The sequence below is a fragment of the Leiobunum rupestre genome, chromosome 4 (genome assembly GCF_980474605.1).
Source record: "Leiobunum rupestre chromosome 4, qqLeiRupe1.1.hap1, whole genome shotgun sequence".
Classification (NCBI taxonomy): domain Eukaryota; kingdom Metazoa; phylum Arthropoda; class Arachnida; order Opiliones; family Sclerosomatidae; genus Leiobunum; species Leiobunum rupestre.
The window spans coordinates 71,025,250-71,039,294 of NC_143387.1; the positions used below are offsets into that span (position 1 = coordinate 71,025,250).

Here is a 14,045-nt window from a genome sequence, read left to right on the forward strand (position 1 = left end):
TAAATTATCTTCTTTGGATCGAGGCAATTGAGGAGACAGTACGTTCGAGAAAGTTAGGTTAGGCTTAGTTCATAAAATGTTTTCAGTTTAGAAATTAAATGAATTCCAATGAATTTGATTAAAAAACCTCAGCCATATTCGGCTTACTGGTTATTTTTACTTCACACAATGGTTAATTACCATTACTTAAACTTTTAAAGGCCCAATTTAAAAAAATAAATGGTCAAAAACTTACTAAGCCTAATCATTTAACCGACAATAACGGCACCATTTTGTCAAAATTGAACGTGAACGCTCCAGCTTCTCTGCGAAACTACGATGGAAATCGACTTCAGCGACGCCAAGTTTGTTCACATTGAACTAAAATTACCCGTGATTTTCCTATTCCCAGTATTAACGCGTGCTTTTTAAAGACTAAACAGTGAATCCCTTTAGATTCTTGGTCCATGTTCTTATTAAGCACTTTGAAATTTCCGCCGTGCTGTGCTACCGCCACCTATAGCTTTTATCTCCAATATTTTCGATTTATAACAGATGGCGACACTGCCATTATTTAGGCTTAAATCATTATTATTCATTCAGTGTTTGTGATGTTGTGAGATTAATAAAATTTTAATTTTTGATTTATCGGAATGAAACGGCGAAGGCTTCAAGTTCAACTTTTATTTTGTTAGTTTTCAAAGTAATTATTGGCTAACTTAAGTCCCAAGGCTTTCGTTCTCAGATAAGCTGCACTTACTAAAAGAAGTATGTAACTTCGAAAAAGATAATTGACATTACTTGCCAAGGGCTACAATTTTAGGCCTATGCCCCTATTGTTTAATTTGCTTTAGTTTTTTTTGTTTTTGTTAGGCCTAGGCTACATTTTTTTAAACTTTTGATAGACCTTCGTTAATTTCAAATTAAAAAAATTCTAGTATGTTCAGTTGCCAAGTAAGATAACGACATTGTAAATAAACAAATATTAGATCTATCAAATAAGTTGTTTTTCTGTCATTTAAAGTTTTTATTTTTAAGTAAATTCCATTTATGTTCTATATCATAATGCCTTTCTCCATGATGCCAGCTTTGTTGTGTTTGGAATAGATTTGTTATTAAATTTCTTATGGGTGTATTTTTATTACATGTTTCTTTAGTGTGGAGTTTTATAATACTTTTCTTTGGTGACCTAGGGGTAAAGATGATAATTTGAGAATTTGGATTAAATCGCGAGAACAAGACGACTGACATTTTTGGGAGCTCAACTTCAATTATTTGGAATGTTTGATTGGGACGAAGGAGATAGATTCTCGTTCGAGGACAGCGACAGATTTGAAGAAGATTCTCTTTGCTCTTGGATCAGTGAACCTGAGAGCCTATGTAACAACTGGAGAGGATGGAAAAAGCAAAATGGGAGCAATAATAGTGGACATCATTATTACACCTATGGGAAGCCTAAAGGTTAGATTTTTGGCATTTTCATAAAGTAAGCCTAAAACTAAAATGATTTGATTTTAATTTTAACAATGAAGACTGTTGAGTAATTGACTAAATCAAGGAAATTCTTGATTTTTATTTAAAAATAGCCCTGGCTGCCTTTTTAAGGGCCTTTTATGTAATACTATGGGTTAACTTCACTTCTATTGATCAGAAATTGATAAATTAATTAAAACTATGATTCAAATCTTACATATAAAGGTTTAGTGTTCTTTTCTTTTTTAAAATCTGCTACCTAAAAGTAAAATTCCAGCTATTATCATCTATTTTCTTTATAATAATCTAGTATTATAAGAAGTAAAAATTATTTTACAAACTATGTAAAAACACTACTTTCCAAAGTCATTTACCTCAACATGCTTCGCTTGTCCTCTCAGGTAGCGATCACTTGTTCTAACGTATTTTAGCCATGAGATAAAAAACAATGCTAGGAATGTTGTGATAACATTTAACCGTTGTTAAAATAATTTGTGACTCCAGTTGGTTTGAATACATAAATTACTGTGTTATAAATATATAAATTGGGCCTTAACCATTAGTCTAGGACTACAGATCAAAGAATTTTTGTTGTAAGTACAAATTTCTTAGCTGTGAAATTGTTAGGCTTCTGGATTATAAAGTATTCTTACTCACTTAACCCCTGATTTTACATCATTTTGGAAATTATTATTTTAATATTTAATGGATAGAAAATTCCGAAATAGTTTTCTTATGGTTCTAACTTAAAAATCTTTGTGTGGATTAGCAAAACCAAATAGTAATTTATATATATCTATAACAACGTTTATCCTTTCCAAAGATCAGAATATAGTTAAGAAATTAAAATTTTAATATTAATTTGGATTAATTTTCCAGAGGGACAAGTTCTGTCGCTAGTTGAAGCTTCAGCCCGAGTGGTTGCTTGCCACATTCCATTTGAGATAGTGGAACATGTTTGCCCTCCAGTTCCAGAGCAGCTGCAATTGCGCATTGCATTTTGGAGTTTCCCAGAAAATGAAGAAGACATTAGGCTTTATTCTTGCTTGGCTAATGGCAGTGCCGATGAATTTCAACGTGGAGAGCATCTATTTAGAGCCAGAGCAGTTAAGGACTTACTGCAAATTGGCTTTCATCTAAGCGCAACTGTTATTCCACCTCAGTCTATTTCGGTCTCAAAGACTGCTTACAATGTAGCAGTCACCTTTGATCGATGTCGCATTACGTCTTGCAATTGCACCTGCAATAGCACTGCCTCTTGGTGCTCTCATGTAGTTGCAGTATGCTTGCACAGAATTCATCAAGTGAGTTTTTCCTATCACATGAATAAATATTTAAAAATTTTTAGGATGTATTAAAAATTTTATTTCTTATATTCAGCCAACTCAAGTTCGTTTAAGAGCCCCTGTATCAGAGTCGTTATCTAGATTACACCGAGATCAGTTGCAAAAATTTGCGCAATATCTCATCAGTGAGCTACCTCAACAAGTAAGTCTACTCCTCCAGTCAAACCATACATCTAAAATGTAAAATTATAACAAATTGGTGTTTTAGCAAATATTGCCCACAGCGCAAAGGTTGCTAGATGAGTTATTGTCAAATCAGCACACGATTAACTCGTTACCTGGTGCACCAGGTACTATAAACTTATATTTTACAAAAGTATATAGTGACTGCTATAATTTTTCAATTCTTCGTCTCAGATCCAACTGCAGGAGCATCGGCTGACTCCCAGACCTCCTGGTGTTTGGATGAATCAACTTTACATGAGAATATTCGCAAGATTCTGATCAAATTGTGCGTTCCATCTCCGATTGTGTTCAGTGATGTGAATTATCTCTCTTCTACGGCACCACCAGCAGCCTCTGAATGGTCTAGTCTCTTACGTCCCCTTCGTGGTAGAGAGCCAGAGGGAATGTGGAATTTGTTGTCCATTGTTAGAGAGATGTTCAGAAGAAATGACAGAAATGCCATACCCTTGCTAGCAATTCTAACGGAAGAAGTTCTTTCTTGTGATCAGGTTTTTTTGTCTTTCATTTTGTTAACGGAACATTTTTATACTTTGGAGTTAAAGCACTTTTGGGTGGGGGTTCCAGATTCTCGTTTGGTGGTTCAATACCAAAGTATCTCTTCATACTGGCTCTGGAAATCACTGTGGTCGTTCAGTTCACAGCAATACTCACGCATCCCAACATGCTTGCAGCAGTCTTTGTGATGAAATAGTGGTATTGTGGAGACTGGCTTCCTTAAATCCTGCCCTGTCTCCTCAAGACAGAAATGCTTTCTTTATTCAATTGCACGAATGGCATTTGAAAGTTTTGGATAAAGTTTGGAAACTAAGAAATAGCAGTTCAGTCGGAGCCAGCGGAATTCGTCGCAGCGATATCGATATTTTCACTGGCTTTAAACCAGCCATGGAAGCTTGTCTTTTAGATTGGAGTGATTATCCCATTAATGGCATCACATTCCCCGAGGGAGGTGCCAGAAGGTGGTACTCTCCCTTTTTCCAAGCGAAACCGCTTAGTGGATTGAGCGAAGGAAACCATCCATTGATTTTGGGTGGAGAAGATTGTAACCAAGGCCATAATCACTGTCGCAGAATTGGACGAGCTATGGATTTAAGTCAGGGCATCGGACATTGGGGAAACCTGCATGAAAGAAGAACTATTCTAATACATGCAGTTCACAACACCCAAAACAACACTACGGTTGCTCCTGGAAGGCAGCCTGAAAGCAATCGCAGTTCGCTTAGTAGCGAAGGCTTTTGCGAAAATGATAATGCTGACGGATCTGATTTGGAAAGACTGGTTACTAATGGGAACTATTCATTATCCGTTTCTAAACCAGAGAAAACGATAAATATTAGCAATTTGGCCCAACCGAGTACCAGTCACAATGTTGAGAATGCTGCTCAACCGGGTTCGACTAGTGGTGGTGCCGCCTCTGCAGACAAAGTTGGTGCTTGTCCACAAAGTGATTCGAAACCTTCAGATTGTGAAAATGATTCTGATGGCTCGAATGCTAACAGGTAAGTTTATAATAAGCTCAGTACTTCATGATCTTTCTAGATATCTGAGGAATTGTTTCTATCCAGACATGCTGGGGATGGTAAAGGTGAAGCGAGTGAGTCTCAGCAATCTAGTGATGAATACCAAATGTATTATTACGATCCCCAAGCTAAAATACCAGATAATAAAGAGAAGAAAGAAGAAGAAAAGTTTGTGGTTTCTGTTAAGAAAACTGAGGATCCTCTTGAGGTAAGTTTATTATAGACTAATCTAATTAATATCAAGAACCCATAGGTACATTAATCATTGACTTGGGAAAGGATATTTAAAAAAAAATTCTAATGACCTTTTGTCATGTCCGTCAATTTATTACTTTTTTAAATTGGTTGACTAATGGTGGTAATCTTGCAATTTCAGGTTCTATTTGCGAGGGCAGAAGCCCTACATGCTCATGGATATACTTTAGAAGCTTGTACGCTGGCCGTCAAGCTAGCCGAACAGTTGCTGGTCAACCCTCCCAATTTAATGGTGGAATTACCTCCACCTACTGCCAGGGGAAAGAAAGGACGGCGTTTCAATCCAGCCTCTCACCAAATCAGTCTTTTAGCATCGGCAACTCTTGCCAAAGCTGCTTTCTTAAGCACCGTTTTAGCCGAAAATGTAGAGCATCATCATTTAGCTTTTTGTGTAGCGTTATTTGGCCTAGAATTAGCTCGACCTCCAGCTTCTACAAAAGCTCTAGAGGTCAAACTAGCCAACCAGGAGCAAGATGTGGTTGTGCTGTTGAAAAAAATACCCTTAACTGATAGAGAGTTGAAGGTTGTACGAGAGAGAGCTGAACAGCTAAGAAGCGGTCAGTTGAGGTCGAGAGGAGAAGCCCTTCTGCCGTTGATGCTAGCCAGTTTCATTTTTGATGCGTTGGTTCTTCAAGGTAGGTTTTTGTCAGTATTTATGCCTCTTATTGTCAATTGTCCTAAAATTTCCTTGGATTTTTTTACAGGAAATGGAGTAAAAATGGCTCAACCTTCAAATAGCAAACAGACTGCAGATGAAATATTAGGCTTTGAGGCTGCTGTGGCAGCTCTTGGTTTAAAGGCCAATGTTTCTGAGGCTGAGCATCCTTTACTTTGCGAAGGTACAAGGCGTCAACGAGGTGATCTTGTGATTAACCTATTGGTGCATTACAAAGATGATCAAGAAAAACTTGTCAAGGTATATTTCCTTACTTTGTATCGTCTTCTCTGAATAAAACACTTTTAACATTGTATTTCTTTAGATTATGGACAAGCTTCTTGATAAGGAAATGCATCAGATGTATAAAGCCCCAGTATTAAATCCTTATCTTTATTCATCGAGTACAACTACAAACATGGATAACACAAATAATGCTGGTACTGGAAATGAAGATTACTCCCCTAATCAAGATGGATGCTCAACACCCTTGGATGAAATGGAACAAATGACTAAGCGATATGAAATTGACTATGGCCATGTGGGAATGTGCGATTTGGAACAACAAACCCAATCGCTAAGAATTGGAAATAATCAGCAAGACAGCGTTTCCCACGCTGCTCACTTAAAGGAAGGACATAGACATAACTATCGTCTGAGAAATGAGAGGAGTGACGGAGGATCTAGCCCTGGGTGGGAGGAAGATTACAAAGCCTGGGAGGCTAAATTTAGATGTACCAATTTCCGTACCACTAAAAAGCACTCTGCTGGAATGGCTAGCATAGATAGCAGTGCTCCTGAGACTACTTCCAGCGATAATTCCCCAACTGTAGTGAGAAGAAGCACTTGGATTAGGACAACTGGTCCTGGAAGTGACAGCGGAAGCAGCGGAGAAAGCAGTGATTCGTTCGCTTCAAGTTCGTCGGGAGATAAATTCTCCAGACCCAAAATTAGGGATGCTGAAAGTCCTCCGCAAGGCATTCCAATAAGGTTCACAACTCCTTTTAATCCTGGAGAAGGCATATCTCGTACCATCATTCCAGGTTCCAAGCTAACCAGATCTGTGTAAGTTTCATTTTACTTTGTAGTTAGGGTATATAAGAGTATAGAAAGTATTTTATTTTTTTACTATATTGCTCAGATTTAATAAGGGCAAAAGAATTTATCCAAGTGTTCCTAATCAACCCAGCGAAGCATCAGCACATTTTATGTTTGAATTGGCCAAAACTGTTCTGGTTAAAGCTGGTGGCAATAGCTCAAATGCGGTCTTGTTTACCCAGCCATCCTCCAGTCAAAACCATCGTGGACCTCATAGAGGACTGCACATGTGTGCATTTCAGATTGGTCTCTACGCTTTAGGCCTTCACAATGCCGTCTCACCTAACTGGCTGTCCAGAACATACTCATCCCATGTATCTTGGATCACAGGTTAGTTTTTACAAGACTTTTAATATTTTTCAATTTTTTAATGCTGGAAAACTATAGGTCAAGCGGTGGAAATTGGAAGTGCTGCTATCAATTTCTTAATTGATACCTGGGAAGGTCATTTAACTCCACCCGAAGTAGCTTCTTTGGCAGATAGGGCTTCTCGAGGTCGTGATCCATCCATGGTCAGAGCAGCTGCAGAATTGGCTCTTTCTTGTTTGCCTCATGCACACGCTCTCAACCCCAATGAGATACAAAGAGCTTTAATCCAGTGTAAAGAACAGAGTAGCGAAATGCTAGAAAGAGCTTGTTTGGCTGTGGAATCGGCAGCCAAAGGAGGTGGGGTGTACCCTGAAGTTCTATTTGATGTGGCCAAAAGATGGTAAAAATCATAACAATTGGCTATCTTTTTAAAAATTGTTTATTTTTACAAAATGTTTTGTAGGCATGAACTGTACGAGGAAAGTTTACAACATCCTAGTTCTAGAATATCTAACCAAAGGTCTGCCAATGCGGCTAATCACGCTGGTGAAAATGTAATGTCATTCTCAGGCGGTAATCAACCTTTGTTGGCGGCCTCCGATGTCTGTCCACCACAGTCTCAGCCGCCCAATATGGATAACCGTAACTCTGTAAACATAAACCACATGGGAGAAGGAGTCAATATGCCCATGCCTCAACCTCAAGTGCTTCAACAGCCTCCACCTACCATTCAAGTTTTGCCTCAACTAGCTTGCGCTCCTGTCTCCTACGCATTGCCATACAGTCATCCTTACAGTTATTTACCGGGTTTACCACCATTTCTTCATCCGCCTCTACCATTTCACCCAGGAAACTACACATACGCACCCATAGGTCACTCCTATTACCCACCAGCACCAGTGACAACGGCTCATTTGAGACCCCCTCAAAATACCTCGATATATACTCATTCGCCAATGATGGGAGTTCCCATGAATCAAAGCTCAATTCAACAACGCTCAGTGCTGACTCTCAACACTCCGCCACCTACTGCCCCTAATTTAACACAGCCTCCTCAACCGCAGGTGAGTCTATCGCTTACGCCGTACTAACTCTTAATTCGGATGTTTCTTCAAAACTTACTGCTAACACTAGTGGTTTAAAAGGTTAATGGGTCTATTCCCCAGCTAAATCAACGTCAACTTGGCTATCTCTTGTCGGCGTATCGAGTTGGCATGTTAGCTATGGAAACTTTAGCCCGAAGAGTTCATGACGATCGTCCACAAGCTAAATATGCTAGGAATCCGCCATATGGAGAGGATGTCAAGTGGCTCCTAGAAGTTGGCAAGAAATTAGGTTAGTATCGATAATTTAAATTCTTGGATTAATTAACCACTGGAAACGGTGTAAGAGGGAGAAAAAAGCTAACAAGTTGAAGAAATTAAACTTACTGACTTGTAACTGGGAATTTGCAAAAATAGGGGGAAATATGGGCATTTTTCTTAGGATTTCAGTTTTGTGGTGTTTATAAGTTAAAAATTAGGGAATTTTAAAATAAACTGTGCCAACCCTGAAATTGGTTAATTCATCTAAAGTTAATATTTATTTTTGGTTAACGATGGTTTATCTTGAACGGTAGTAAGCAATATTCATGTAGAGATCAGCAACAAAATAAGGCAGATTAATTCATAACTGAAATACTTCTCTACTTTTAAAACATATGAAAAAATACGATCATATGTTGTTTGGAGATTCTTGTAAAATTTCTGATAAAGAAATTTGGTTTATTACAATCTTTTTTTTTCAGGAACTTCATATCTTCAAGAATTCTGTATATGCACAGTCAACAGTGTGGCCAGTCCATTTATTCTGCATGACATAGTCATTGAAGCTGCTCATTATCTAGCTCGTTCAGGAACAGCCACATTAAACCAGCCACTGAGGTCGCATCTGTTGACACCCCTTATACAGAAATGCCAGCAAATGCAAGTGTCTTTTGACTCAAGATTTTTTTTTAAATGTAGTACATTCAATAATTTATGTATCTTTTACAGGTTCATTGCATGCACTCATTTTAAAATGTACCATATAACCCCAGCTGAGTATGAAGATTTTGTGAGCATAATCCGAAGCGCACGCTCCGCATTCCAAATGACACCAGGAGGAATGGTTCAATTTAACGAACTTCTACAAAGTTTGCGTCGATCCAAATCTTGTAAGAAAGATTTGTGGACAAGAATTGCTACATCCCTAGCAGCGTCAGTTTGATGAAGGATTTGCTTTAGGACTTGACTCTTAACTTCCTTCGCTTTTTTTAAGTAATTTTTTATTATTATTATTATTTTTGTCCTTGATTTTTGTTTTTAATTAACGAGATCAAAAGACTGCTCATTTCCCTCATAATTTTTTCAATTATCAACTGTATAAATCACATGCAAAGCGAATATAAATTATACCTAATTATGCAAATAAGGTTTTAAAAACAAGAGAACAACCCGTTTAAGTATTCTTAAGATTCATTTTTTTTAACGTACATTAAATGAAAATCCACCCATCTTGTACAGATATTAAAAAAAATTCATCGTGGCATATAAGCTCAGGTTTACAATATCAATCTTGACATTTTTTGGTTTTTTTTTAAGACACTTAAAAAAGAGAAAAAAAGAGATTAGGAGAGAGACACAACAAATAAATGGAACTAATTGAAATAAATACTGTAAAGTAGCGGAAGAAGATTTAGAACCACCGCGCAAAAGAAAAGAGAAAAACCATTCACTTAAAACTACATTAAACTTTGTGCTCAAACATTCATTGTACAGAAATTTCGTGTTCATCGGATCATTTAAAAAGGCTACTGGTGACTATATAATTCCCCCATTTTCATATGCACAGATTAATTTAAAAAGAGTGAAAAAATAAAAACCGGTCCTGTCTGTAGTTTCGTCTACCATTGCGTCGTTTCTTCGATAAACTGAAGGGATTTTTTTAATACTCCCCATCCCATTTGGGATTCGTTTTAAAAAATTTTAAAACACACTATTTTGGGTATGGTGTGATTTGCTCTAGTAAAAAAAAATTGGTAGGCCTAAATGTTTTTGTCTTTAACAAGTGTCTTTAATTATTTACGCTAAGAATTTTCAGTATACACTGTATACAGTTCGTGTTTATTTTGATAAAAATATATATAATGAATTTACTGAAAACTTAAAAAAAAATAATGAGTGTGTGAGTTTTAAAATGATACAGTATTTTCGTAACAAGCTCACTGAAATCTAATCATGCAAGTTGTTCCAATAATTGGCATAGATGATTTTTTCTAATCGTGATTTAATGTTTCAAAACGTAAACGGTTGCGCTATTTAAACTTTGCATGCAAATTAGGCTAGGTAAATCTTTTTGTAAACGTTTTTTGCATTCGGGGATACTCGACTCTTAAGAGTATCTTTCATGGTAATAACTGTAAATATGTATTTATGTTTTATTTTTTAGTTGTATCTTTTTTCATATAGTGTTAAAAACGATACTTCGTATTTATTCCCCCGTTTTTATTTTATCAGTTAGGTATAATGTAAAAATGAAACAAGCGTAACTAGCTTTCACGCTGAGTTTGTTCGCATCATTTGGCCTCTTTCCGTGTCTTTAGATTATAAATTTAGAAAACCCCAAGAAGTTAATATTTCATCTGGAAAACGTAAGAATTAGAACCATTTTTTAACATATATTCTATACTGTATTCAGTAATCAGTTTCTCAAGATATATTGTTATATTTTTGGCTCAAGTTGTTGCGCTTGTTGATATGGTTAGGAATTAGAATGGAAAATGTCATTCTTTTCGTAAAAGTGTTATTTAGTGTAAGTTTCGATAATTAAATATTACTGTGTTTTTTTTGACAAGAAGGGTTTAAACAAGGATGTACACAACCTCCTCTTAGTATAATTTGTTGATGTTAATTTTTTTCTACAGGATCTGCCATAGTGCGGAGAAAGTGTGCCTAATATGTGTTTGTTTTTAACTAATAAAGGATGATCTCTATCCCCAATATATTTTCGTTTTGAATTTCTTTTCCAACCTTATATTACATAACTTTTGTTTGTTTATTTCAATGGCGCACCAAGGCGGGGGGGGGGGGCATCAGGTAACCTCTAGAACAAACGGATTTACATAATTATACCATGGACTAATTAACATACATCTAAGCCCTCCAGAAGCAACCTATGCCCCCCCCCTTATTTTCTGGGTGCCCCACTGGTTAATTAAATTCAGACTTGAAAATAGGGGCAGTCCTTGGGTCATTGACTCCCAATACAAATTAAATCATTCATAGGGGTCATTAGGCCCCGATTTAAATGAGAAACGTTTATAGAATTAGAAGATTTCCGAATAGAAATATACCATTTGGGGTGAAGTGAACTACAGCGGCCTCATTGAATTTTATATTAATTTTGGTTGCGCCTGATAGACCTTGTCACGTAGATGCCGAGGGTATTTTTTTATTTTGGCCGCAAATGATTATTTAATTTTTTAAATTTCTCATTTTCATTGAATTTTATATTAATTTTGGTTGCGCCTGATAGACCTTGTCACGTAGATGCCGAGGGTATTTTTTATTTTGGCCGCAAATAATTATTTATTTTTTTAAATTTCTCATTTTTGGGCATTTTCACGTGTTTCGTTGTACTTATTTCCGTCGTGTGTTCGCCGACACCACAGTTTCGGTGTCCTAATAATTTCCACGTGATATTCCCGTACTTTAAAAATCAATTACAGTTTTTGTTCATTTTCTAGGTGTTTTTGGGCCACAACCCACAAACGCTTTTTTCTGGTTGATATTAAAAGTATATACTTGGTACTGTCCTCTAGGTCGCGTTATAGATGGCCCATCGCTTTTTTTAGTATGGGGTTGGGGAGGCGCCGCGCACCCCCAACGCTTGAGCGAAGTGAGTGCGCGGCGCCGTCAGGCGCCAATACGGGGAATCTCAAAGTGCGTCAGGCGCCAATACGGGGAATTTAGTAACGTCTTTTACGTTTTTGGAAACAAACCTGTTCTCATTTTCGTTACTATTTAAGTTGATACGATTTCACTAATTACGATGGCAACGATGCCACTAGGTACGACTACAGAATTCCCACCGTCAATGCTCGGAATAGGGCTGGGGCGTGTAAAAAAGGGGTGTCGACGGATACACGACGGAACTATTGTTTAGAAAAACGTTACTAATCCCCTAAAATGACTACTTTTTTAAAATTAAGTTAATTAAAGAAATTATCATTTGCGGCCCAAAAAAATAACTTCGTAATCTACGCGTCAAGCGCGACATTCTCCGCCAAAAAAAAACAAAAAACGATAATCCCCTAAAATTACTACTTTTTTAAAATTAAGTTAATTAAAAAAATAATCATTTGCGGCCCAAAGAAAAATAGTTTCGTAATCTACGCGTCAAGTGCTACATTCTCCACCAAAAAATTCCAACAAAACGGTAATTCCCTAAAATTACTACTTTTTTAAAATTAAGTTAATTAAAAAAATTATCATTTGCGGCCCAATCTACGCGTCAAGTGCTACATTCTCCACCAAAAAAAAAGCAAAATTACATGAGGCCGCTGTAGTTCAATTTTTTTCCAAAATTTGGTAGTAGTTAGAATTTTTTATATGGTCTTTAAAAGCAAATAGCCTTTTGATAATTTTTTAGATTAACAAATTAAGATGTTATATAAAATATTTTCAATTCCGTTCCTTTTAAAATTTCTTAATTTTCATCCCCTCCCACGTGTCAGCGACCCCAAAGATAATTTAAAGTCGTACCCTAGATTTGAATACTGGCAGCTTTCCCATTGACGGTTTTGTTACGAAGCGTTTACCCTTTTCCGGCACGTGACCTCAGAAAAATCGGGCTCCATCGGTTGCGGTAAGGCGCAAACCATGGAGCGAATTTTTTCTGAGTTCCAGCGGGAAGTGGGTAAACGCTATCGGCAACGCGCGAGAGAGTGGTTTCGAATCTAGGGTACGAGTTTAAATTATCTTTGGCGACCCTCACAAGAAATAGACATAATATTCTAGATTTTATACACATTAGTACAACCAATAGACTAAGGAAATAATATTATTATTAATCCAAGGTGGCATCACCAGAAAATAGGGAGCATATTCATTTCAAATTTTCAATCATGAATATCGAACTCCATCTAATTAATTTCTGGGTGCATTAGGTAGTCGGCCCTCAGACTCTAGGATGGGAGGCTCACGCGTCGCCGCTCAAAAATTGTTTAGATGGGCAACGTTGAACGTTTTGAAACTTGTCTAGTTTCAGTGCCAAGGCCTAGGACGAATTTTTTTTTAATTTTAATCCCATGTTGTAATAATCTACATGACGCGGGAAAAATATTAATTTTGAATGTTATAAAGCGATAAACGATTTATCAAGACGATTGTATATTACATATAAACGGGAAAATTGTCAGTGGAATATTTCTTATACCATTTGGTAGGTTAATTAACGTTTAATTATCGCCAACTTTACATTAATTACAATGGGGGCGGGTAAAAACTTTTAACCAAGTTACGCGTGAGCTCGCCCCTAGAGGCGCGGCGCGTCAATCGCTCGTACTCTATAGTTTCCGTTTGAACGAAAATCCGAAGCTTGCTCCCGGTAGGTGGGGCTTTTGTTCGTTTCCATGGTAACTCGTATCAGCTGGCCATGACATTAAGACGCCCAGGGGGGTCACGTGGTTATTTCACAGGATCGTGATCTGTGACGTGAAATTAAAGTCATGGCGGCAGTTTAATATCTACAAAATCAGTTGTTCCGAACAACTGATTTTGTAGATATTTTCGTAAGAATTATAAGATATATGCGTAAGAATTATTAGATATTTTCCTAAGAATTATTAGATATTTTCGTAAGAATTATAAGATATCCAAGCCCCAGTAGGCTAAAAAGAGTAACCCTATAACGTCATTTTACTATGATTCTGTGGTGGCGATTAGTTTTGCGTCGCACTTAAAATATTTTCCCAAAATGCTTGCCTTTGGCCATTTTGATAGATAAATTCTGGATAAACAGACGATTTTCTCAGTTTGCTCTCTTCACGGTGTAGGGTAATTAACTCCACCAGAACAAGCGAATAGTTTAATTTAACGTATAAGGTGTACAACTTTTGTTCCAGATCAAACGAAAAGTATCCTCCTTGATTTATCTAATAATCAGTGGCTAAATTGTACGCAAATTACTTACATAAAATAAACAGGG

The 14,045-nt window shown here is 36.9% G+C and overlaps 1 protein-coding gene across 3 annotated transcripts; it reads left to right on the top strand.

The window, feature by feature from the left end:
• The first annotated feature begins 585 nt into the window (after window positions 1-585).
• On the top strand, window positions 586-10,837 carry Dora (zinc finger SWIM domain-containing dorado). 3 transcript variants are annotated; one of them, XR_016480716.1, is made up of 18 exons: window positions 586-747; window positions 1,173-1,440; window positions 2,332-2,756; window positions 2,833-2,940; window positions 3,007-3,088; window positions 3,156-3,472; window positions 3,549-4,480; window positions 4,547-4,709; window positions 4,878-5,391; window positions 5,461-5,672; window positions 5,737-6,476; window positions 6,553-6,839; window positions 6,897-7,218; window positions 7,282-7,882; window positions 7,964-8,153; window positions 8,605-8,782; window positions 8,852-9,115; window positions 9,440-10,837. XR_016480716.1 is itself a non-coding variant. In XM_090174126.1 (17 exons), the coding sequence occupies exons 2-17, from the start codon at window positions 1,260-1,262 to the stop codon at window positions 9,063-9,065; spliced, it is 5,466 nt and encodes a 1,821-aa protein (XP_090030252.1). In that variant the 5' UTR covers window positions 586-747; window positions 1,173-1,259; the 3' UTR covers window positions 9,066-10,837. The 3 variants fall into 3 exon arrangements, 2 of the variants coding, with proteins under 2 accessions (XP_090030252.1, XP_090030253.1); XM_090174126.1 differs by having other exon boundaries at window positions 8,852-10,837; XM_090174127.1 differs by having other exon boundaries at window positions 587-747; window positions 7,985-8,153; window positions 8,852-10,837.
• Window positions 10,838-14,045: the final 3,208 nt, after the last annotated feature.

What these genes read in the sequence shown, in the direction of transcription:
- Dora (XM_090174126.1), top strand. Translation starts at nt 1,260, where the DNA reads ATGTTTGATTGGGACGAAGGAGATAGATTCTCGTTCGAGGACAGCGAC. An exon ending in AAGTTCTTTCTTGTGATCAG is followed by an intron (nt 3,473 to 3,548) that starts GTTTTTTTGTCT and finishes TGGGGGTTCCAG; the next exon opens with ATTCTCGTTTGGTGGTTCAA. An exon ending in GATGGCTCGAATGCTAACAG is followed by an intron (nt 4,481 to 4,546) that starts GTAAGTTTATAA and finishes GTTTCTATCCAG; the next exon opens with ACATGCTGGGGATGGTAAAG.